A 23287-nucleotide genomic window follows, 5' to 3' on the forward strand; every position below is an offset into this window, starting at 1 on the left:
ACTGCAATCACAAACCTTACATACCTTACCTGTCAGAAGTAAACATGACACAACACAGATTTAAATACATCTTTTTTTTATTTAAATGAAAAGCGAAAAAAACAAAAACCACAATAATAAAACCCAAATCATTTGTTCCAGGTTTTCAGTTTAAGGATAAATTACAGTGTTTCAAGTAGCAAGGCTGATTTTCAAGGCTCCAAAATAAATATCAAAATACATAAATAAATAAATATATATTTTACATTCACATCAATATCATGTATGACAATATAAAAACATGAGGGTGGCTGTGTGTTTGGGCAGCAGTGATGCTGCATCATTGTCATGTTATGAAATGGGTAAAAAAATACAAAAAAGGTATCTAAGCGTTGTTGATAGAGACCATCTTGAAGCCCCTGATTGTGGGGCTGAAGTTTGTCAGCGACAGGCTGGCCTGCAGCATCTTTGTTCCCACCGTGGTGGGGGTGAACGTGATGCGCTGCTCCACTCTTCGTCCTGGATACAGTGGGAGCATCCTACAGGAATGCAAATAGAACATTTACAAAATGTGAAAGTAGTTCCACACTTAGGTTTTGTTTATACACAGCTAATCAGACTTGAATTCAAATAGCTTTAAGTAATTGATTGGTCTCTGCTAATTATTGCTGGCTCCAATTAGCACATACATAACATCTGAACACTTGGATAAGCAGAACAATACACATGTAACAAGCCTACATTCCTTCAACAAAGGCACAGCATGCTATAATCTACTGACACTCCTCTTCTATAGCTTCTCACGGTGTCAATCACTGAGGTGCCTATTACATTAAACACTCACAGGTAATAAAGACAAGTAGTCATCTGCCTTACCTAAACTGAACCTTGCCCTGGATGAGCCCAGCCCCAGCTACAGTCAGCACTCCACTCACTGGGTGAGAATATGGGTTGGTGAAGGACACTGTGGCAACCTGCTCCTTGTTTGGCACAGCAGAGTCTTCATCTGCAATCTGAAGGAAAAATCATACAGTACAATGACACACTTTGAAAAATACATTTTATTTTCTTAATCCTTCAACACAAGCTCATTTTTAACCTATAAGTAAGTAATAAATAGATTTGTCTAAAGTACCTTGATGGTGAGTTCTGGGCTGGCAATGTTGAACTCCTCTGAGGCCAAGGCGTGCTCTTGACTGGCCGTGTCCTGTAGGACAACTGCAAGGTTGATCATTTTGTCTCCCATCACATCCTTGTACTGGGCTGGAAGGATCTGCTGGTTCAGCACCTTGACTGGAATGAGAGACATCAAAAGACAATCAGGTGAACGAAATTCATCAACACATATAAACCAAATAATATTAACCCACAAAATCCCTCAGGAGTGAAACATTGAGAGATTGTAGACAAGTGAAGGGGAACTATACCTTCCATGGGTGCCAGCTGTATGACGCCATGCGTTTCCCAGAAGGTCTTCAGCTCCTCAGAAGGTCTGTGGTTGTACTCTTTAGCCTGGGCATTGAGATGTACCTTCATCATCTTGTTCACCTTTTGCTTGTTAATGACTTTAACTGTGAAGGTGATGGGCTCTCCAGCAACAGGAGCTTTATCCAGGTTCAGGAAGACCTGCACTCCCTCAGATGGTCCTGCTGAAAAGAAATCACAGCAGAGAATTAGATGATGTGCATTTAAACAGATGATGAGTCTGGTGAATATTTCAAACTCCAAATTACCTCTTCTTATTGTCGAGTCCTCTGATATTGTGGAACTTCTTGATTTAAGGGTTGAACTTGGGCCTACGTTGTGAAGACAGGAAGAAGAATGTGAGCAGTTGGGACTTTCAGTGAACATCATGCTACTTCCTTGTCTAGCAAACAAGAGAATGAATGTGTTTTAAATATTTCTCTCTTACTTTTAACGTATTTGTAGTCTCCTGTGATGTTCTGGAGTCTGGAGAAGCCAATAGCTTTGGTGCAAATAAGGGATCCAACTCTCTCCGTGTCTTTGCTGAGGCTGATCACCCGACCCTGGCTTACGACGATCGTGTGGACAGCAGCGTTCACCTCAGCATAGACAAAGGGCACGTCATAGAGCAGGTCAATACGCCGGTCTTTGATTGCTTTTACTGGAGCTGGGCCACAGCAGAAGACTCCTAAGATGTAGGAAGAACAAAAAGAAGATTTTAAGTATTCAGAAAATGTGACAAACTTCAGATGATGTGGTCAACAGTGTTTCTCACACACCTCCACTCCTCTCCTGAGGGGTCGGGTCCAGAACCTGCCAGCCGTCCATTCCAGATCCCAGATCCCGACGACTCATCCAGCACTCCACCCAGATGTGGAAGTTCCTGTGAAGAAGGGCCAAATGGTTTATTTCTTAAGCCAGTCATACATGAAAGAAACAATTTATTATATATATGACACAGACATGTTTTAAATCACTACTAACCATATGCTGTCTTTGCTGTTGTTCAGCTTCTGCCCTGTTTCAGTGTAGTATTCCTCTATCAGCAGGTTGTTGTTGGTGTCGTGAGCAGAGTTGAAGTTTGTGACGACACGACAAGGGATCCCAAGAACTCTCATGACTAAAACACAGACATGTACATACTTAGAAAATGTCTAAGCATTGTGTCATGGAAACAATAATACACTATATAAACAACACTGATAAGACTGTAATCATATCGAGTCATACTAGTCATAGTCTATCAAGAGTCACCAACAGATGTTTTGGGGTGTGTTTCCATTCATGGTGCTATAGTCACCTGTGCACATGACAGCTGCGAACACCCAGCACTGTCCATACTTGACTGGGCTGTAGCCAGTCTGGGCCCACTGTTTCAAGATGTCCCCACTGCCAGTCCACATGGAGGGATTGACTCCTTGTTTGAAGTCGCTCGACCAGTTTCCCTTCAGTACTCCACGGTCATCTTCACAGTTGATCTGTGAGCATACAAGAACATACTGTCTTTTTCTCTCGAAGCATTTTGATTGACGCTGACAGTTTAACGACAGTTTCACTTTTGCAATTACAGTGTTCCTGCATGTGACAGTGCTCAGAGTTTTATAGGGCACACATGTTCCAATCTGCTGAACACTGTGTCCCAGTTTGAGCTAGAACTCGTTTAGCTGGTACAGTGACAGGTACGTTTCCACACAAAGTAAAAAGCACTAGTAAAACAGATCACGTTCACACTCACCATGGCAGACACAACCCGGCTGATGTAGACAGGGTTGTTTCGGTTCAGGTAGTCCACTCTTCTGTTTTTTTGGTGCTGAGGGCTGATTTGGAGCAGATTCAGACATGTCTCCAAGACATCAGGCTCATACTTTACAGGCAGAGAGAAACAAATAAGAATATTAAATTAACTTTCACTGTCAATCGATTTGTGTTACTGGAGTCAGGTTTAGAATTTATTCAGTCTATTTCTAATTCATTTCAGTTGCTTTTTTTTTTCTTTTTCTTTTGGAAGGTTTATTCTAAATTAAAGACTAAAAAGATATAATACAAATAGACAAAAGCAGAACTTGGGATGTGTTTGCATCCCCCAAAGTGCTAATTATATATAATACAACAACAACAGAGACTGAAGGAGGCTGAAAGAGACTAAATGAGAATCACTTTCCCACTAAGTATAAATGTGTGCCTATGCAATATAAATACATTTTCATACCAGATCAAAGGACCAGGGTCTTGACACAGGGTTCATATGTGTCCCCATAAACAGCAACCCAGAGTCGTTCTGGACATATTCCTCTCTCTGGTCCTCAAAGGGAATATACACAGCGTCCTCTGCAAGTAAAAAATGTGATGTTAGTCAAACCTGCAGTAGTCAATTAACATTTTAAATTACATTCCTTTAATCTAAAATATATTATTCCACTTGATTGACTTAGTCTGTTTTTGTTTTATGTTTTTACTCACCCGGACACCAGGGATTGCAGAGCAAGATGAATTTGCCGAAGGCGCACTTCTGCTGCTGGTCATGAGTGAACACACACAGCTGAAACTTGTAGCAGCCAACTGAGGCAGAGGCGGGAGAGCAGATGAAGATGGAGGGGTTCTGCAAGTTCAGGCACTCTGGGTCAATGTAGGCTTTCCACTGGGAGGAAGAAACCTTCTTCTGGCTGTAGGTGACTGGCATTATCACATAGAGACGCCCTGTAAAGAAAGAAAGATTATTAAGCAAAGCAAATAAAAAAAATTTAAACATTTAAACAAAATCAAGCTGTTAATGAGCTGTTTATCCTGAAAAATATTAGAATACCGAGCATCACTTTGATCCTGATAGTGTCTGTCCTGGGGTTGAAGGGTCGACCCTTCAGCTGCAGACTGATTTTGAATGGAGCTCCTCTTCGTACCACCAGAGCATCAGAGCTGCTGAAGCCCTCTGTCCTGTGCCTTTCCAGGTTTTCGGATTTTTCCAGGTTGACATTTTGGATACTTAGGTCTACAAATAGAGATAAACCAGTAAGAAACTGAGTCCAAAAATATCTATATAATATATGTTCAATAGTCAGATCACACCAGTTTATTTTCACTTTACAAGTGATACATTTCAAAAAACATAACAAAACAACGAATGAGATTTGTTAAAGACAATTAAAAACCAGTGGTTGAAAGAGACTGCAAGTCTTACCTTCCATTTGTCTTTGCCTCCTCTTCACACAAATGTCACTGACTATGTTCCTCCAGTCACCTTTCACGGCTAAATAAATATGTGCCTCACCCTGTTGAAGTATGTGTCACGTGGGTTTGAGAAAGTGAACTGCTTTTGTCTTTGAAGTTACTAAGGCCCTGAAGTGATATGTACCCAAACATACACCCAAGACCTTGGGACATTCCTCCGGTAGTTCTGTTTCATTTAAAGGTGAATGTGGATGAGATCACGTTCTTTTATTGGGTGTGAACGCATGCAGTGTGAGTGCAGTGTTTCTGCAAGTGCGGCTCCTACAGCAATAGTCTCGGCTGCCTCATTAGTCAAGTCATGTGATTCAAAGCAACCTAATAGATATCATGAGGCACAGTGAGCTCTACGGGCTGCACCATTGTGACAACCCCCCTTTCCACTTCTGGAAGATTAACCAAATATGAGAACGTATGCAATTCTACTTTCTTTGACCTGAAGAAGCTACTTAGATGAGAGTAGGGAAATGTCACTAACAATGAAGAGGCCTGAATGGCTGAGAATCGTATAGGTCCTACATATTGTATATAGAGTAATTATACACATATATGTGATAACTGATGCATTAGATGAAATTTGCAGACAATAATACCCATTCCATTAGTAGTAGTGGACAAAGCTTAAAATAATGTGCAAATTCATGCAACTATCATACTTTATATTTTTATTTCTCTCTCCCATGACACACACCCTTTAATTAATCACCTCAGACAGTTACATCTGCCCCAGAATAGAAGCGTAGGAGTTGGAACGGATTATTGCGCAAACCATGTTCACAAGTTAGAACACTCAACTGTTATGATGTCAGATGTGTACAGTACATTGTGTGGAATGCATTTTTGGAGAATGAATGAAGTCACAGAATGCACCACACCACATCCCACAGTCAAATGTGACACTTTATCACACACCTTTTCATGACAAAGTTTTAAAAAAAATGCAAGGCACATATTTGGTTATAATCTGCCAACAAAGTTTTAATTAGACCATAAAATGGATAAAGGGAAAGTGTAGATTTCCTGTCTCCAGCTGCGCAGCTCTGTCGATATTAGTGTCGGTGCAGGTTGCTTGACCCAATACTTATTTTAATTTAGTTTACTTTGTAACCATGGTGATAAGGTCACAAGGCAAGGCAGAAGTTTTTCTGTTTTATAGATTTATCTGCTCACCTTTATTTGGGTCTGGTAGAAGAGAGGTTAAGTGAGTATTTTTTTTATGAAGCACTCTTCGGTTTGTTTATTCCCCTCAATTCCTCACAGCTTTCTAGATTCCAACCTAAATTATATGCTAACTGTATATTTCATATGAAGAGCCAGTAACTACTAAATAAATAAATTGAATGGAGTTAATGATCAATATCACCCTACCACTACATAACTGAACGTTGTACCTCAGTAAAGAACTTGAACCTAAATTACAAAGTCACATACAGAATTCTGGTGTGTATGTAGGCAGAAAATCATTTGTCTACGTGACATTGAGTTGCAGCTACATAATAGGTAAAAGCGAAATGCTGGAAACAGGTTTGACTAAAACTAATTAATTAATCCCTCTTTAAATATTGTGTAATATGTGTTGACCTTAGTAAGTTAATAGTTGTATGTGTACGCCCTGTATTTCTTGTAGGCGTGTTGCAGGGGGGAGCAGTGTGAGAGAAACCTCAATCCTCAACCCTTTAAAATGAACACAAACTGTGAATCAGTGCTTGATTACAACACTACAAAATAAGTTTCAGGTAGTGGTTAGTATAATATGCATTCTGCCTTGTAGATAGTATGTGCTACACCTGAACAACTCACAAACCACAAATACTTACAACATTTCAGTCTCCTTTGCAGCTGTGTTTAGTGGTATACACCTGATCAGTATCATGATTAATGGAAATTAAAATTAATCTACTGAATACAATCAGCCAAAATGTCAACAGAGTAAAACTTACATTAGGTCAATACAGATATTGTTTTTCAAAGCAGATTTTGTAAAAAAGAACAAAAAAGCTGTACTTCGATTACAATATGCTCACTTTAGCTGGAAATCTGGTGTGGGTTGACACAAGAAAGAAAACACATAGTCAATCAAACATTAATAAAGTCTCCTGCAGTATAAATTATAATAATTCTTTAAAGATGGCAACATTCAATAACATTAAAATAGTAATAATTATAAAAGTAATAACACAATCATTATGCTGTAGAGATCTGGATAAATCCAATGCTTCATGTCTGAGCAGCAGTCCTTGGCTTGTTATAAACAAGGAAGTCTGAGATGTCATGCCACACATTGCTGTCATGGTAGAGGTAGTTCATGGAGGACTGCAGAGATGGCTGGAGGGTGTGTGGGTAATACTCAAACAGCCACAAGACGATGCCCCACACCAGTGTTGCAAATAGCGGAAAAGGGTCATGTTTAGGCTGGGGGATAATTCCTTTCTCTACAGCCAACCGAGACAAGGCAAAAAGGATTCTGGACAACAAGTACATGTTGATCTAAAAAAAAATAAAAAAGACAGTTAAAGAGGTTAAATATACAGAACATGTTTACTTTTTCAATTACATTTTAAGTTTATATCAATCAATTAAAAAACTTTATTGTCCACAGGGGCAAATTATTTTTGTAGCAGCACAGCAGACAGACACATTCAACGTAGAGTACAAAGTTGAAGGGGGCAGTTTGTTAATGAACAAATTAAATGAAAAAATCCAGACATGACAACAAGTTTGAGGTCTTAAGACCTGCCATACCTGGCTATTAATGTTGTTATTATCCCCAAACACTAACCATCCCCCAACACAGGCAGCGAGAAAGGAGTGTGACTGCAAACTCTTTCCTTGGATCCTCTGCTGCAAGGCTTGCAGTCCTTTGTAAGTGAAAACAAAGCATGCCAGATTGCGGGAGTGGGTGTAGGTTGCCTTCAATATGGCCTTCAGCTTGTCTTTCAAACTATAAGAGAGAATAAAAACATGTGCAGAGCCCAGTGTGTATTATTATGTACTAATTATGTATTATGTATTAATTACCAATCTATTGCAGCTGAAATTCTTACCTGCCATTTCTGAATAGAAATGTCATTACCAGGGCATGAGGTGCTCTGATTTTTGCTCCATATCTGAGAAATACCAAAAACTGTCATGTCATTGATTATGAAACAACACACATGGGCCACATCACTTATTCTCCATAATTAATATAACTAAAAACTGTTTTTATGAACACGCAACAGGGTGCCGTACATAGCAAAGTGACTCCAGGACGTTACTACTGCAATGCTACAGCTGATAAGCTAAAGACCGTTTAGCTAACAGCTGTGTGGTAAAGAAGTAGTTAAACTAAACTAGCTTAGCCAGCTAGCTAGTTTACTGAAAGTGTTCACTTACACGGCGCCGTTTCTGAATCCTTTCAAAACTGCCAACGCCGCTTTGTATTTCTCCTGCTGCAGCAGACTGTTGACGGTGTACAGAAATGTTTTTATCAGATCTGGGCCTGCCATGGCTTTCAATGGCTTTCAATAGCGCCGAGGGGACAGATATAGCTGTTGCACATTCATTCCACAGTGACGTGTCACATCGAATGTTCGCCGTGGTACAGCGCTGCGTATGACAGGGGTTCCTACCTATGTATATATATTACAGCTTAGTAAAGTGCTTTGGTTGCAAATTTAAACAAATATATATACAAATGTTAATTAAAGGCGTTTCATAGTTTCAAGAACTGAACAGTTTCATTTTATTGTTGCTACAAAACAGTTTTTGCTGTTGTTGTATTTTTGATCTTATAGATAACAGTGAAAAACTAACAACTAACACGCATCCAATTTTTAGTTTTTAATAAATTGGAAATACATACATCCATTTAATGGTAAACTCCAAGAGAATACTGTAAGTTAGGGATAGTCCATTAGTGTCTTTGGATGATGATTTAACTAAACAATCTGGTGTAAGACACATTTTGTAAGTACAGCTACAGGTACTGGCTGTAATTTAATTTGTTGAGTCTGTGTGTGCAGAACATACCAAGGTTTGGAGCACAACTTACTAACGAATTCAGTGCATATTACATAATGTGTGAGAGGCTGCATAACATTAAGAATGCAGAATTTTACACCAATTGGAAAAATAGAAGCAGTGGAAAAAATGTAAATCTTTGCATTGAGGGGGGATTTGATTACTAACAATGTTACAAAAAAAAACTTTCTAAAATATTTAAATGTTCTTTGTCAGTATGAATATTTAATTGTAAAAAGAGTCTTAATATGATGCCTCCTACTGTGAGGTGCATAGTCCTATTTTAATTTATTTTCACAGATTTTCGGGATATATATTTTATATAGTGTTCATCAAGTCTTATGTTTATTTAGAACGAGCATACAAACAAAAGTAATGAACTGTCCGTGGGACATGAGATGTGAAAAAAGACAGCTGAAATGATAATCATTACACTTCACTACAGACTGCAGTTGGTTGCCAGTGTTTTAATCATTTTATTTTGTTTTTTCTTAGTTTAGTTCATTGTTACATGAAACCCATTCTTGAAATAAATAGAATTCAACCACAGACTTCCACTTATCAAAAAGGTTAGAACTTTAAAAAACAGCGACATAATTTACAATGCAATCAGGGCAACTAAAACATTACTTTGCATATTTCTCTATATTTAACTGCCCTGCGAACTGGAACACAGTAATGATTTAACAGTAAAGTGGTTAATTTGAGTGTCAAGTTGCTATCAACAGTCAACACTGTAATCACAGAACCTTTCCTCTCAAGGTTTATTCATTTGTTTATTCTACAATAATAATCTCTTTACAAGTCTGTATACCAGTAACAATAAACTGAACTTGATAGATAAAAGTGTCACTGACTTTCTGCCATTAAGGGAACAAAATATGAAATATATGTCAAATTTATGTGCGGTAAAGTGAGCAGTAACTAGTTTTGACTTAAGTCAGTGAGGACAATCAGGATTATTCTTGTGTAGTACCAGCATTATTTAATGTGATACAGCCACATGGTTCATACATTCCTTTTACACTGTACTGGGAACTGAAGAGACCCTGCTGAAATTTAAAATGCAATTACAAATCTTCAGCGATACATACTGAATTATTTCATACCACACACCATCTACGCACACACTGCAAGCTTGACGCTTGGACAGTTAATGATTAATAAAAAAAAAAAAATTTAAATCACATCACAATTTATTATTTTGGGTGTACTGACATTAAGCCCTGATGCATAAACACAGTAAATACTGTGTATAAATAAAAACGCTTTTGTTTAAGACTATTAAAGGGCAATTTTAAACACAGTACAATACTAATACTAATAGGCTTTTAACAAGATAACTGTAATTCTGATCAAATTCTCCATTCTCCATTCTGACAGCTACCTTTATCTTGATATTTAGGACAAAAAATGTTTAAACACTTAGGGGATGTTAAGAGCTGATTACACTTAGTGACTTCATCTTTAAAGTTAAATGGTTTACAAAAATAATTCAATTAAATCCTTTGGTAGATTGGCTCCATTGTCATTTTCTGTAAATGATACTCTGCCCGATACCACAGAGAAACATTAACTTTACAAGTATGTATACCTGACACCCTATAAAACTAGGGCCACTTTGTATTGCATTAACTCAAATCTTAATTATCAACTCAAAGGGCTAAACTGCTTGGGGGGAATTATATGCACTATTTAACTCGTTTTTCTAATTCGTAAGTGTATTTACACAAACTACATACAACACTTCACACAATTAACAATTGTGATTCACTATTTTCATTAGTGATCTAGAATAATACTTAATTTAGTATATCTACGAGAGCTCTAGCAACCATTCAGTGGGAGTTACTCATTATACAACAAATCACTGCTCTCTATTACACAATACACCTCATTTCTCCCACATCATCAGTAACAGCTCAAAATAATAGGGAAAAGTCCTCACATTTTTAGGTTCCCTCATTAATTAAAGGAAGTGACTATGCAGAGTGACGTTACAGCAAGATTTTGGGCAAAGGCAAAGTTTGTCACCTCAAATCACAACCAAACCAGTTTCACAGACAGCACTTCATATTGGGAATTTGAAATCAACAGTAAATGCTGAAACTTACCAGAGTGTTATAAAAATGATCAAACAAATCACTGGCCCTATTATTGGCAAAAATGTTTTCTACAAAACTATTGCACATAAAAATACAACCTCTCTTAAGAACAAACAGTAATCTCACTGCTCACATAACTATGTGCAAACTAGTTTAAAGTTTGATCTCAATATTAAACTAATAAAAGCAATTTAGTAAGAGATGATTACAGGTCAGTCAAAACAGTCAGCTATTGACAAAAACAGTCATCCATAATTCCGTCATTTATGCTTTCAACAAATTAGAAAAGTCTGAAAGACCAAAAACCATGTGTGCATTTTATGTAAAAATGCATGAATATGCTTCTGATGTCTAAAATGATTAATTCTAGTGCATAGACCCGACAAAGGGGCTCTCAAGAAATTACTACTGCACAAATTCACAGATGTACGTGTAGAAACTCCATTTGCGCAACATTCAGCGAGTGCAGACATGACAGGGTGAGAAAGGCGTCTGTTCTGGCTCCATCACCTAATAGTGGGCTGAGCAGGGATTGCTTAGGAACTGATCATACGCGTAACAAGTGAAACAGGGTGAGAAGGATTCATAGGTCTCTTACGAAACAAATACATTTATTACTTTAATCTATAAATAGAAATAGCTCAAAAACTGCAGTTGCTGCACACGATAATTTGAGAAAAAAAAAAAAAAAAAAAGAAAAGCTGTGTGTCCATCTACCAGTTTAGAAGCAGCTCCTGGCTGCAAGTGGAAAGTCTTCCTGTCTGAAATAGATTTAGCTCCCCGAGTCCCACTGCTCCTCTATCCTATCCTCCAGTTCCTGCTCTTGTTGCATTACTCCTGTCCAAAGCCTTCTGTCTCTTCAATGGCGAACATGAGCTTTTCCTTTAACTGCTCATAGCTCTTGTAAGGAGGAAGGTCCAGACGATTAAAGCTACATGGACAAATAAGAGAGAAGATAGATGACTTTTCACAGAAATAGAGAAATATTTAGGATTCATTGGGATTAACAAAATCACACATGAATCAGAAAACAAGGACCGTGCAAGGGATACATATATATATATATATATATATATTTGTTCAGTTTCTAGATTTCTCAACCTGCTGATGCCCTATTCATGGATGCATTCATTTCAGGACACCACTTAAGAGCATCTGCTAAATAAACACTTTGTAACGTGTTTACTTACGTAATAATGCACTTTCACAGTGTTAAATCATATCTAATGCTAAATCAAAGACTAACAAAGGAAGGCTTGTAACTGGATGAGTAAGAAATGACTAAAGGGGTTTGGTCATGAAAGTTTAATCCTGCTTCAATTCAGACAAGACATCTGGCCAAATACCTTAAATAGCAGGATAATTATCTAAGTGTCAGTAGAATAAGTGGCCTTACCATGTGTGGCTTCGTGGAAGCCAGTTTTCTTTGCCCACTTTCTCAATGCAGAACTTCTGGGGGCCGTTGCTTCCTACATTGATCAGTTAGCAAAAGGAAATTAAACCAACAACACAATTATGATGTGACATACTGTGCAGTGTGTGTGTCCATTTTTCATACCCATCAGGTCGGCAAAGCCACCCACAGGAAGGCGACAGGTTCCTGTGACAAACTGCAGCAGTCTCATCCTCTTCTCATTGTCCATCTCCTTCACAAACTGTCAAAAGATTGTTCTCTTTATACCGTTTAGCAAACCCATTATGATACAGGTTCCTTATACAATGTAATATTTATACAACATATAATATTTATAAATTTCCAGTTGTAGTTTCCAGTTGCATTAAGTTTGCTGATGATTTAAGTGTATTCAATTCAGTACAAACCTGCCAAAACCAAAGAATCTGCTTGCTACTTCGGGCATAATGTCTATAGATTGTGTGTCTCTGCCAGTCCACCAGGTCTATCTCCTGCATCCCGCATAGCATCACCTAGAGACAAGAAGGAAGCAAGACTTGTTATATATTAGTACACATATCTTCCAATGGAACAATAACCTGTTTCAGGAATGGCTGTAGAGGTAGGAATATAAAAACCTCCAATTCCTTAGCATCAAAGTACTGAAGGTATTGCTGGGGCAGGACTTCATTGAAGCCTTCGAAGAAAGCTTGAGTCTGCTCCTCCACACCTCTAGAGAGCCTCCACTCTGCCACCAACCTGCATGCAAAAATGTGAGCTAGAACATCATCAAATCATAGCTGATTGCTACTCAGCTACTGGTTGAAATATGAATTACATTTAGATATATTATAGTATACACTGTCCATCCCAAAAAAAAAGTCAATCTTTTTCGTTGGACCGCCTTTAGCTTTGATTACAGCATCCATTTGCCGTGGCATAGTTCCGATAAGCTCCAGAGTCTTCTCCAGCACATCCCAAAGATTCTCAATAGGGTTAAAGTTTGGTCTCTGTTGTGGCCAATCTATGTGGAAAATGATATGTCATGCTCCCTGAACCACCCTTTCAAAATTTGAGACTGGTGAATCCCAGAATTGTCATCTTGGAATATGCCTGTATCATCAGGGAAGAAAAAAATCCCTTGATGGAATAACCTGGTCATTCAGTATGTTCAGGTAGTCAGCTGACCGCATTCTTTGGGCACATAACGTTGCTGATCCTAGAACTGACCAACTGCAGCAACCTCAAACCTGCCCCTACAGGCTTGTACAGTAGGCACGAGGCATGATGGGTGCATCACTTCACCCTCCTCTCTTCTTACCCTGATGCTCCCATCACTCTGGAAAAGGGTAAATCTGGACTCATCAGACCACATGACCTTCTTCCATTGGATAGTTCTTAACTCAGTTTTAGTAGTTTCAGCAAACTCCTTGGATGTTTTCTATGATTAATTCATGACAATAATTTGACCCTTCTGAAACAGATTAACAACTCTTCTGACATGATTGTTTAAGAAATCAGAAGCTACTCACTGCTTCAGTGAGGATTAAATAACTTGTTGCCAGCTGAAAAATAATCATCCATGCAGTAATTATTTACCTATTTGCTTATTAAAATCCAAGTGGTGACTTTTTTTTGGACGTGCAGCGTATTATAGTATTATTGGATTTAACTAGGTTGCCACTCAGTCAGCAAAATTCCTTGGATTTAAAACTGAATGAGAACAGAAGACAGTGAAAAGCAATTCATGTGCATGATGCAGCAGTACCTGACATATTCCTCCTTGTTTTCCTCAGTTACTTGGATGTTCCCCCCATCTGGTTTCAGCTCATGGGTGGTGACTTCCCCCAGAATCTCTTTGTCAACTGAGAAGAACATCTCCAGACCACACTCCTCTATGTTATTATCCCTGCAGAACACAGTCACTATTGTTAGGTTACACAGTCCTTTACATAGTAATTTCTCTTTTGAAAATGTTAAATTATGCTAAACACATTAAGGATTTTCACAGTTGGTAATGTCAAGAAGGTCAAAAGCAAGATCTATCTGAGCATTGTAAAGTTAATCATTTATGTACAAATATTAAAAGAATATACAGTGAACCTTAAGTTGAACTCACTCAACAATAGAATACATCCTAATGTGTACTTTAATTTTAAACTAAACTAGGGTGCACACAGAAGAAGACCAACACTCTTTAGAGTGCCTGTTCAACCATCCAAAGCCTCTACCAAAACACACTTTAAGGTTTGTATCCTCAGACCTACTTGATCCAGATGAGAGAGTTATAAAACTCTGGATCTATGGACTCCAGGTCTTTGAGAGCCAGAGGTTTATTCAAGATACGTTTGTAGAAAGGCAAGGAGAAACCAGTGTCTATGAATTTTCCGTGGAACAAGGCCTGGAAAGAAAATAAGGTGCTGTCAGGTGATTTCAACCATCATGCAAGTCAAATTTATCATCTAGTGTTAGAATATTTATGGAACAGGTAGTTCATTGAGAAATAAACAGTACAGGTACCATGGCAATGAAGCGTCCTATGAATTTGAAGTACTTGAGGTGATCGGGATTGATGTAAGAGGCAGGGTTTATCTGCAGGCAGTAGTTGTCCTTGCCAGCATACTCAAACAAACAATACATAGGGTTCAGTACTTCATGAGACAGTAGGAAAAACCATTCCCTGAAAACGTAATCACAAGACAAATTGCAGTTAAGTTGAAGTGGTCGCACTGGTTTAGTGAGGTGGTTTGCAGAATCTTGCAGATCAGGATACTAAAGAGAAGCCACAGTGTTTATTTAGTGTTATAATTACAACAGGTTTTCTGGGGCAAGAGTTGTACAAAAAAAAAAAAAAAAAAAAAAAAAAATACACACCTGACCAAGTCATACAACAACCAACAATCAAAAGATCAGTTGGACCTACCTGGCCACACCTCCATAATCCAAGCCTTCCTCTCCAGGGAAAATGATCCACAGTCTCCGCCTCAAATCTTGAGGGTGGAAGCTCATGATCTTTAAATGCAAACAAAGAATTAAACCAGTTCCACACCTCAGAAATTCACAAAATCAAATAAGAAGACAGTGTAAGCAGAAGATCACCTGTTGGAATGAATCCTCAAACAAGGTTTTCCGAGAGACGGTAATCTTTATGTGCTGGGGCATTGACAATTGCTAAAGGGGGTTTAAAAAAATTAAATATACTTTACTTTGGACCAGTTGGACACTGTAAAACAGGCTAATATAGCAGAAGACATCAAGATATAGTATCATTACATATAAATAATTTATGGAAATAATTTTAAAATAGCACATACCTGACACCAGAACCTGAAGTATTGCACTTTGGCTTTAAAATCCCTGACATAGGTTATCTGTGGTCCATTTTCACTGTAGAAAAGATAAGAAGAACACATTTATGTGATGTATATGCCTCTCTTTATAAATATCCATGATTTGAAAAGTGCTATTGTGGTGATTGTATAATAAGCAAGCATGAGTCTCTGTTAAGACTTTTTTCATTTGACAACTGTCATCACTGGGATGTCTGACAGAATACATATAATTTAATTTAATTCATTTAAACCTGTACTGTAGTACCATTGGTCTCAACAACTTACAGTGAAGATTTTCCTGTGCGAGGGTCAATGTAGGTTGTGGTTCGCCTGTTGTGGTCTACAAAGTAGGGAATACCATCCACAGTGAACCTCATTTCCCAACCTTCTGGCAGGGGTTTATCATTCAGCAACCTGAGCAGTACAAATCAATGTGAATATACACAAACCAACAGTACTGACATGTACATGTTCTAACGTAATGTGAAATTTAAAATTATATTTTGATTGTGGACATAAATAACAAAATGCATTTTATTTGTAATTTCATTGCCCAAAATATTGGCACAAGGAAGTTTAAAAACATTTCCTAGATAAACAGCTTGAAGAAAGCCTTGCTTTTATCAACAGCTATAAACTGCTTACATTAAACTATGTTTAGGCATATGGCCTTTCCTTTCAGCCATAACAGCAATCAATTCATGACTGATTATAGGCGCAAGCAAAATCAGTCATAAGATTTAAATCCAATTTCAAAATCAAATATCTAACATCTCTTTTATAGATATATCTTTAACTTTTTACATTCTTCAACCTAATAACTGTTTCTTCTGTCACTGTTTAACAGGTAGGACAGGACAGGTTGGGAGGAGTGATTCTCTTTGTTAGAGAATAAATTTATTCATACGATGGACCAAACATCTATCACTTAGAACCAGTTTAACAAATTCTCTACTCTGAGCTGAATCATGAATATAGACACTCAGCATGCAGCACAAGTTCAGGTAATTATTGTACAACAACTCCAATGACAATATGATACATCACTTTAAGTTATGATAACATCAGTACACATTACATCATGTACAGACGCAAACGTACACTTACCCTTGGGTCCTGGGATCCTCCCACTGTGTCGTCCGAGTCGGATGATGAACAAAGTACACTCTGCCATTGGTGTCTGTTCTCTTCTCTAGCAAAGAAATGCCATCTTTCATTACTAAACGTATGACTATGATTAGTATTATTTGTACATTTCAATAACTACAACAAAACTAAAAGTTTAAAGTTAGGTCATATTTACCCCAGCCATGTGGCAGAGGTCCCAGCGGGTCAAACTCTTTACTTGCTGTTGCTGCAAACTGGTCTTGGAGCTGAGTTGACAGGAGAATTTACACAAGCTAACAGAGTTAAGGTTGTTGCAAGTTTTGGCTTACATTTAGAAAATACAATTAAGATGGTCAGTAATAATGATATCAAAAATCTTTTCTTTGTACACTAATTTTGTCAGGTAAATAAAGGTTTAAGTAAATTATCAAATTACATAGTATAGTTTTTATTGAATTTTTAAAAAGTCTCAACTTTTTAATCAATTTTACCCTGAAAAAATGCACTAGTCATCCCACTCTCTCTCTCTCACCATGAAACACAGTGTGGACTTACATTCACTAATGTGCAATATGACTGACAGAAGTTTATATGTGCAGTAATTTCTGTTATGGGTTTGGTTTTACACTTGTCCGTTTTAGAAGATTAATGGCAGTTGGTTATATCCTGAAATATGACAGCAGTCTAGGGTTTGTCATATTCCCATGAATGTACATTATATACATGGTCTATATCTCCTGGCGTGTTTTCCTTTTTCAACATCACAGACATTTGTTTGTTTTTTAAGGAACGAGGGAATATAACTTCCTCAAAATATTTACTCCAAATGATACAGTAATTCTTTGAAATTATTTTTTTGACATAAAGTGTCACACAGGGGTTGCTAGCAACAGTTAATATGTTGTTATTTTGTAGGGGCATACATACATATGTATAATTCAATACTGTATGGAATTCATGTGCAGCCTATAAGCTTCTCCCAAGTAAAATAAACCTGCCCAAAAGGAGTAGCCACAACAAAGCAAGATCTTTTTATTTTGGGGATTAATGTATACGATATTATTTTAGTACTTGCAATGGATTTAAGTGCATTCAATAACTCCATAAATTGTTTTAAAAGTGACACATTGTATATGCATGTTTTTAAATTCCTCCAAATATCTACTTCATTTTTCCAAACAAATACATGTTTTCATTAAGTCGAATCTAATGTTTTATGAATGACAATTGCGACTGTTCTCACCCCGTAAATGAACCTCTGGTTAAACTGTTGCATGGCTCCCTGCAACTGGCTGCGCTGGTGCTGCCACTCCTCATAGTTACGCACTGACTCCTGTGTGGGGCGTTGCCATGTAGTGGTTCGGGTTATATGGTCAACATAGTACACCCGTCCCATCGGGTCCACCCTGCGCTCCCATCTGCAAAAAAATGACAGTACAGAGGTGGCCATGCTTTGATGAAAATCTATGCCAAATGGCAGAAGTGCCTGAGGACACCAACGAACGTCCATATTCAAAAAAGGAACAGGTTATTTAAATCTGTTCCACAGCTGTCTATCACAGACATTAAATGTATAAAGCTATTAGGCACTGTTCTAGCATCTTTTGCACTCATTTGTTCTGTGTCTCACAAATGTAACTGTTTCCTCCCTTGTTTACTTCATCAGTACAACTGTTCTCAGCTGAGCAACACAATTGCAGAAGGGTTTTCTCATAATCAATTAGCCTTATAATATTAGTAACTTGAAGTAGCAGCCATACCAGTAGTAGATTGATGCACAGGACTGGTGATTGTTAATAACAGCCCAAAATGTAGATCACTCTTTAAAAATCATCTGATTAATTTTAATTATTTGTGATTGTAATGGATAAAATGTGTTTCTCCTCCCAAACCTGTGAGCAGTAGTGTATATCTGTAGTATTACAGGATTAATTTATGAATTCAGGATACATTTTTGAAGAACCATGTTAGCCATGTTAATAGTAAAATATAAAATTTCAGATGAAGAGTCTGGGTACCCTGTAGGAAGAGGCTCAGGCCTGTCCCAAGTTGTCCTTTTCTCAATGTGATCTACATAGTACACCCTTCCATTCTGGTCCACTCTTTGCTCCCACCTGCAGAGACAATACAAATAAGTAAGTAAAGCACAGGAAATATCAGGTAAAGAGTGAAAATTCAGTTACTAAAAATCTAATTTTCTAGTCTTTGATTTGCTAAATCTAACAATATATTAACACAGGAATGATCACTCAGGCTACAGCCTCCCTCCTTTTCAGATCTCCCTTGAAATACAGACTGCTATCCCGAAGGGGATTGACCTGGCTAAATAAAGAATTTAAAAAAATTAAATTTAAAAAAAATCTAAAAGTAAAGAGTTGTGGAAATGAGGTGTATTGCTCTTTTACCCTGGTGGAAGGGGACCGTTGTTCAAGGGTGATATTCTTGGAGCTGCTGTAAACGAAGCTGCTGAGGAAGAGGTCCCTGGTTTAGGGCCACCTGCTGTCTGTGAGGAACCTGCTGTGGCTGAGCCAGATTCATCCTGCTGATCTGAACCCCCACTGGCAGATGCCTGAGAGGTACCATCAGAAGCTGGGCCTTCACTCAGCTCACTAGGAGAGGAACTGCTAGAAGAGGCTGGGGAGAGGAGTGAGGACAAGCATAGAGAACAAATGTGTTAATCAGTATTTGCAATAACCTCATTTGCATTACAGTCATTACACATACATAAATGCACTGTGTCATATGAAGAGATAAAATAAATGGTATGTGTAAATGTGAACTGACTGGTAAATAGTAAGTCTAATGTGTCAGCTAATGCCATGTCGTCTCGTGTTTTTCCTACTTGGTGAAGCTGCAGGTCTGCAGGGTGTTGGAGGAGGAGGTCGAGCAGGTCTGGGCGGACGTGAGGCAATGGAGCCCCCAGGAGAACGAGAAGGAGAAGAAGTACCGTTGACAGCATGACCATTAGGTACAATGACCCACTCTTCTGAGTCACTAGAGGGAGATGTGTCTCTGCTTGACCTGGGGATAATAATTTGACATTTAAAACTTAAGTCACTTTACAGCTACAGCAAGTAAATATATCAAATGATATGTCCTTTCAAGCCCCCAAAAAAATCCAAAACATTTTTTGTTATTTAATTACAATTTACTAGACCTGTTGCCAGTGTCTCCATTCTGTCTCTTATTTCCATTTGAAACAGCAGCTAAAATTAGAAAACAAGAAAGAAAGATAAGTGATTGCGTTTTTGTACAGTAAACAGCGGAACAGTTGATAAGCACATCTTGTAGTGCTCTCTGGTGGTTAAGGTATGTAATTGCACTGTTGTTTGTGAACTACAAGCCAGCATGTTTGCCAATAGGGAGTTATCTGTGACAAGCTAAAATCAGTTGAGATTACCCATGCCAATGTAACGACCAGGCTCTGAACTTCCACTAGTTGTTATGTGGTTGACCTTGTACTATACATTAGATTTATCTGTGCATATGGTTCCCTACCTTGTTCTCTTTCTGCCACAGCAAGGTTTTCTGCGTCCACCTGCATGCCGTCCAAACAGACTGACAGGTCACCTACAACATCCTGGGAGTCTCTGTCAGAGCAAAGCTGCAGTGTTTGCACCACCTCACACACTGGGGGAGAGGACAGTCACATGGATCACATATGCAGGAAATGTGCCTGTGATTTGCAGGACGTAACACCCCTAAAGTGAACTCACTGTGCAGTAACTCATATTTACCCATCACACACTAAGATTGCACCAAGGTAATATAAATTTTCCACATCTGAAAGTATATACTGTTTTTAGCCTTCTTAGTGGCAGTGTGGGACTTTTAAGATGGTAGTGTCACTGAGCTCAAAGAACTTAGGTCACATGGGATGTAACATGTGCAATATGGCCTCAAGGGGCTGCCTGCAGGGCTTTCAGAATTCTTTTAGCAAATGAATAGCAAGCAGCTGTAACACAGAATATAGACCAGATTTTAATGTCACATGGTGTGCGCATGTTGCCGAGATGTGAGGGGAGCTATTGTACTGAGTTATAAACATACTATGAGGACACAGAAGTTCGTGAGCTTCAGTGAACTCTTAGAAATAGTGTGGAAGTTGCTTGTTAAGCTTGGTAAGATATTCCCATAACAAACCCAAGCAGTCTCACAAAACAAATGTGTACAATGTCTACAATATGTGCAACATCTACCAAATGTAATATGACACAGATAACGTGAACACTGAAATTAGATTACAAGGAATACAACTTATCATTGGTCTAAAATAATTAAGCCATGCAGTAGGAGCTTTTTCCTCACTAACTCATAATTTTCTGTGGGAATCCAAACCTAAGTGTAGAATTATTAATGCCACGTAAAATATGAGTGGAAGACTTGGAATAATTTTGGTAGACTTACTAGAAAAAATAAGAACACGAAGATTAGCCAATAGGAGTTATAAAATAATACAAACTCACATTTCAGCTCATTAGCTTTAAGGGTTTCACAGATCTCCAGTGTGGCCATTCCGAGCAGGATGTCTGCCTTTAGCGTCTGATGGCTCCATACACGAAAAATCAGTTTGCTAACCGGAGTCACAATACTGTAGAAAAGTGAGTAAATTATAAGATACTGTATTGAAAAACAGTGCAGAAAAGGCTTATCCATTTTTACATATTTGAGCTCAAATTTGTAATATTTCTATCATCATCTAGTATATCATCAAACAATAAAGTCACTTATTTTTCTTGTGTATCCTCTCCCAAACAAAATATTTCTACTTACACTGTTAGAGCCTGCTTCCATTTGGGAGTGTGTGTGTTGTTGCACTTCTCAGTCCTCTTTGACTGGCCATCCACAGCCACCTCAACGTACGGACTGGGACCAAACCAGTTCTTTTTGTTTTCCTTCAGCTTAGCTGAAATAACTAGTCAGAAGCAAAAGAACAAAAACCACAGTGATATTACAGACAATGTCACTTCCAAAAGATGTGATTAGATTTATCAGAGGTTGCATGTGGTAAACAACTAATGTTATTAAGTTATGATCATAGTAGTAACACAACACTGTCTAGCTTCCCATTAACCAACTATTACTATTAATGCAATTAGTCACAAATGTTTTCTAATTGTACTTACCTGTAACTTGTAATTGGGCCTTCATGGTTCATCCATAACAAAATCTTCATTCACTGCACTGAAAGCGCCTGTATGAACTGCAACCAATGACATTGGATGTAAACACCAGACAGCCTATGCAAGTAACATATTTAGAAAGTAACTAGGGTATTGGGTTGATAAAGTCAATGGAAACTATAACTTGGATATATATACACTGGGTAAGTATAAATTTAAGTTTGTATGACAGCTTCAGGAACCTAAAGTCATTCATTTGAAAGTGTACGCTTGTAGTGATGCTCAAAATATTAACTATTCTTTTGATGACACATCTTTTCTGCTGTATGTAGTCCCACTGAAAGGCAAATGAATTCAGTCACATCCTGACTCTGACTGTTAAACCCTAAAACGTTTTGACATCTCTAATGCCTTTTCTGCTAAAATGAGATGTGAAATCAAGTAAATTGTAAAGCTCCGACATATAATGCTCCGTGTACATATATTCAGTAACTTTGTGTTATCTTAGCTATTACAAGAAGCCATCAAATACATTACATAACAGAAAATCCCCTCCTTAACTTCGTTAAGTCTCAGTAAATATATCTCGCTAGGTGCCTTTTCCTTTCACAAACCAAAGCAATTAAACGAAGTAACGTTAAGAAACTTAGCAGAATTATATAAAGTGCATCAGACTGTAATATAAAATAATCACAGAGGAGACGTGGTCAGCACTGTCTTCAACATTAAGGCAGTACAACTTCATGGCTAGCTTGATAGCTTTATTTGCCAGGTTAGCAGGGAGTTAGCTAGCATTTGGAGATTTGTTGTCAAGACAACTAAAGAGCACTAGCCTTGTTTCATACTAACAGTTTTGAAGTTGACATTGTTGTGATGTTTTATTGGCTATAACGTAAATAGTTTTGTGAATTAGCGCTACTGCCGGAAAATGAAAAGTTTCACCACCTAAAGCAACTTTGCTCGCTGACCTCCGTTAGTTTTAGCTAACCACGCACCAACTGTTAACCTTAATGCTAACACCTCCCGGCTTCCCGAGACGCTTTGATCATTCGGGGAAACAACACATTTCTCATTCACTAAAAAACTAAATGTCCATACCGGTCAGACGCAGATGACACGGGACCACGCAGCCTTTAGCATGAGCTATGTCTAAATTGTTGACAGATAGCTGTCTGCCATCCCCAGCATCATAATCAGCACAGATCTAGTTTCCGCCAAACACCGTTTCCGGTGCCAAAATTTCCATAATACAACTCACTGTGATAAATATATTCTTTATGTTTATACATGTTTACGTTTTTTATTCTTATGTCTATTTCTGAGCAAAATTACAAACATTTGCATTAAATCCTCTATCGGGATTTTCCAATCACACATTGAAGTAAACTTTGGGTTAAGGACTATTCACGCTATTTTTTGAACAAACAACTAATCCATTAATGTGATCTGTAATTAGCAGATTAATTTTAGGCTAATGAAAACAGTTGTTTTTTTTTTTTTATTTCTAAATTATGTCAAGAAGTGCAACTTATTGTGGAGATGGCGGTGGCGGTAGCAGCA

The 23287-nt window shown here is 38.0% G+C and overlaps 3 protein-coding genes across 4 annotated transcripts; all 3 read right to left on the reverse strand.

Moving 5' to 3' along the window:
* Nucleotides 1–59: 59 nt before the first annotated feature.
* tgm5l (transglutaminase 5, like) lies at nucleotides 60–4751 on the reverse strand. Of its 2 annotated transcripts, none has more exons than XM_026350093.1 (14): nucleotides 4619–4751; nucleotides 4247–4429; nucleotides 3904–4140; nucleotides 3653–3771; nucleotides 3179–3307; nucleotides 2744–2921; nucleotides 2428–2563; nucleotides 2223–2326; nucleotides 1892–2131; nucleotides 1713–1775; nucleotides 1407–1625; nucleotides 1115–1272; nucleotides 856–992; nucleotides 60–518 (listed from the first exon to the last, which is right to left on the reverse strand). In XM_026350093.1, the coding sequence occupies exons 1-14, from the start codon at nucleotides 4623–4625 to the stop codon at nucleotides 365–367; spliced, it is 2064 nt and encodes a 687-aa protein (XP_026205878.1). In that variant the 5' UTR covers nucleotides 4626–4751; the 3' UTR covers nucleotides 60–364. The 2 variants fall into 2 exon arrangements, with proteins under 2 accessions (XP_026205878.1, XP_026205877.1); XM_026350092.1 differs by having other exon boundaries at nucleotides 1407–1628.
* A 1741-nt stretch (nucleotides 4752–6492) lies between these two features.
* Nucleotides 6493–8192, reverse strand: pxmp4 (peroxisomal membrane protein 4). Its single transcript, XM_026346851.1, has 4 exons — nucleotides 8041–8192; nucleotides 7710–7772; nucleotides 7408–7606; nucleotides 6493–7152 (listed from the first exon to the last, which is right to left on the reverse strand). The coding sequence occupies exons 1-4, from the start codon at nucleotides 8151–8153 to the stop codon at nucleotides 6883–6885; spliced, it is 645 nt and encodes a 214-aa protein (XP_026202636.1). The 5' UTR covers nucleotides 8154–8192; the 3' UTR covers nucleotides 6493–6882.
* A 927-nt stretch (nucleotides 8193–9119) lies between these two features.
* itcha (itchy E3 ubiquitin protein ligase a) lies at nucleotides 9120–22957 on the reverse strand. The gene is made up of 24 exons (XM_026348568.1): nucleotides 22826–22957; nucleotides 21731–21807; nucleotides 21378–21519; nucleotides 21071–21195; nucleotides 20103–20234; nucleotides 19762–19810; nucleotides 19447–19625; nucleotides 19010–19238; nucleotides 18623–18718; nucleotides 17848–18022; nucleotides 16801–16870; nucleotides 16605–16689; nucleotides 15783–15911; nucleotides 15480–15552; nucleotides 15265–15336; nucleotides 15089–15177; nucleotides 14686–14845; nucleotides 14433–14566; nucleotides 13934–14074; nucleotides 12804–12924; nucleotides 12594–12698; nucleotides 12331–12427; nucleotides 12169–12241; nucleotides 9120–11703 (listed from the first exon to the last, which is right to left on the reverse strand). Exons 2-24 carry the CDS (start codon nucleotides 21753–21755, stop codon nucleotides 11604–11606), a joined length of 2601 nt encoding a protein of 866 aa, XP_026204353.1. The 5' UTR covers nucleotides 21756–21807; nucleotides 22826–22957; the 3' UTR covers nucleotides 9120–11603.
* Between the last annotated feature and the right edge of the window lie 330 nt (nucleotides 22958–23287).

Source organism: Anabas testudineus, chromosome 5 (genome assembly GCF_900324465.2).
Source record: "Anabas testudineus chromosome 5, fAnaTes1.2, whole genome shotgun sequence".
NCBI lineage: Eukaryota > Metazoa > Chordata > Actinopteri > Anabantiformes > Anabantidae > Anabas > Anabas testudineus.

Bases quoted from the DNA above. Each gene is read 5' to 3' on its own strand.
- pxmp4 (XM_026346851.1), bottom strand. From the start codon at position 8,153: ATGGCAGGCCCAGATCTGATAAAAACATTTCTGTACACCGTCAACAGT. The intron at 7,773-8,040 runs GTAAGTGAACAC...GGTATTTCTCAG, and splicing joins GGATTCAGAAACGGCGCCGT to ATATGGAGCAAAAATCAGAG. The intron at 7,607-7,709 runs GTAAGAATTTCA...TCTCTCTTATAG, and splicing joins TTTCTATTCAGAAATGGCAG to TTTGAAAGACAAGCTGAAGG.
- tgm5l (XM_026350092.1), bottom strand. The intron at 4,141-4,246 runs GTATTCTAATAT...CTTTCTTTACAG, and splicing joins CAGGATCAAAGTGATGCTCG to GGCGTCTCTATGTGATAATG. The intron at 2,564-2,743 runs GTGACTATAGCA...TCTGTGTTTTAG, and splicing joins CGCAGCTGTCATGTGCACAG to TCATGAGAGTTCTTGGGATC.
- itcha (XM_026348568.1), bottom strand. From the start codon at position 21,755: ATGAAGGCCCAATTACAAGTTACAG. The intron at 14,567-14,685 runs GTACCTGTACTG...TTTTCTTTCCAG, and splicing joins TAGGACGCTTCATTGCCATG to GCCTTGTTCCACGGAAAATT. The intron at 12,699-12,803 runs GTTTTTATATTC...TCTTGTCTCTAG, and splicing joins TTGATGCTAAGGAATTGGAG to GTGATGCTATGCGGGATGCA.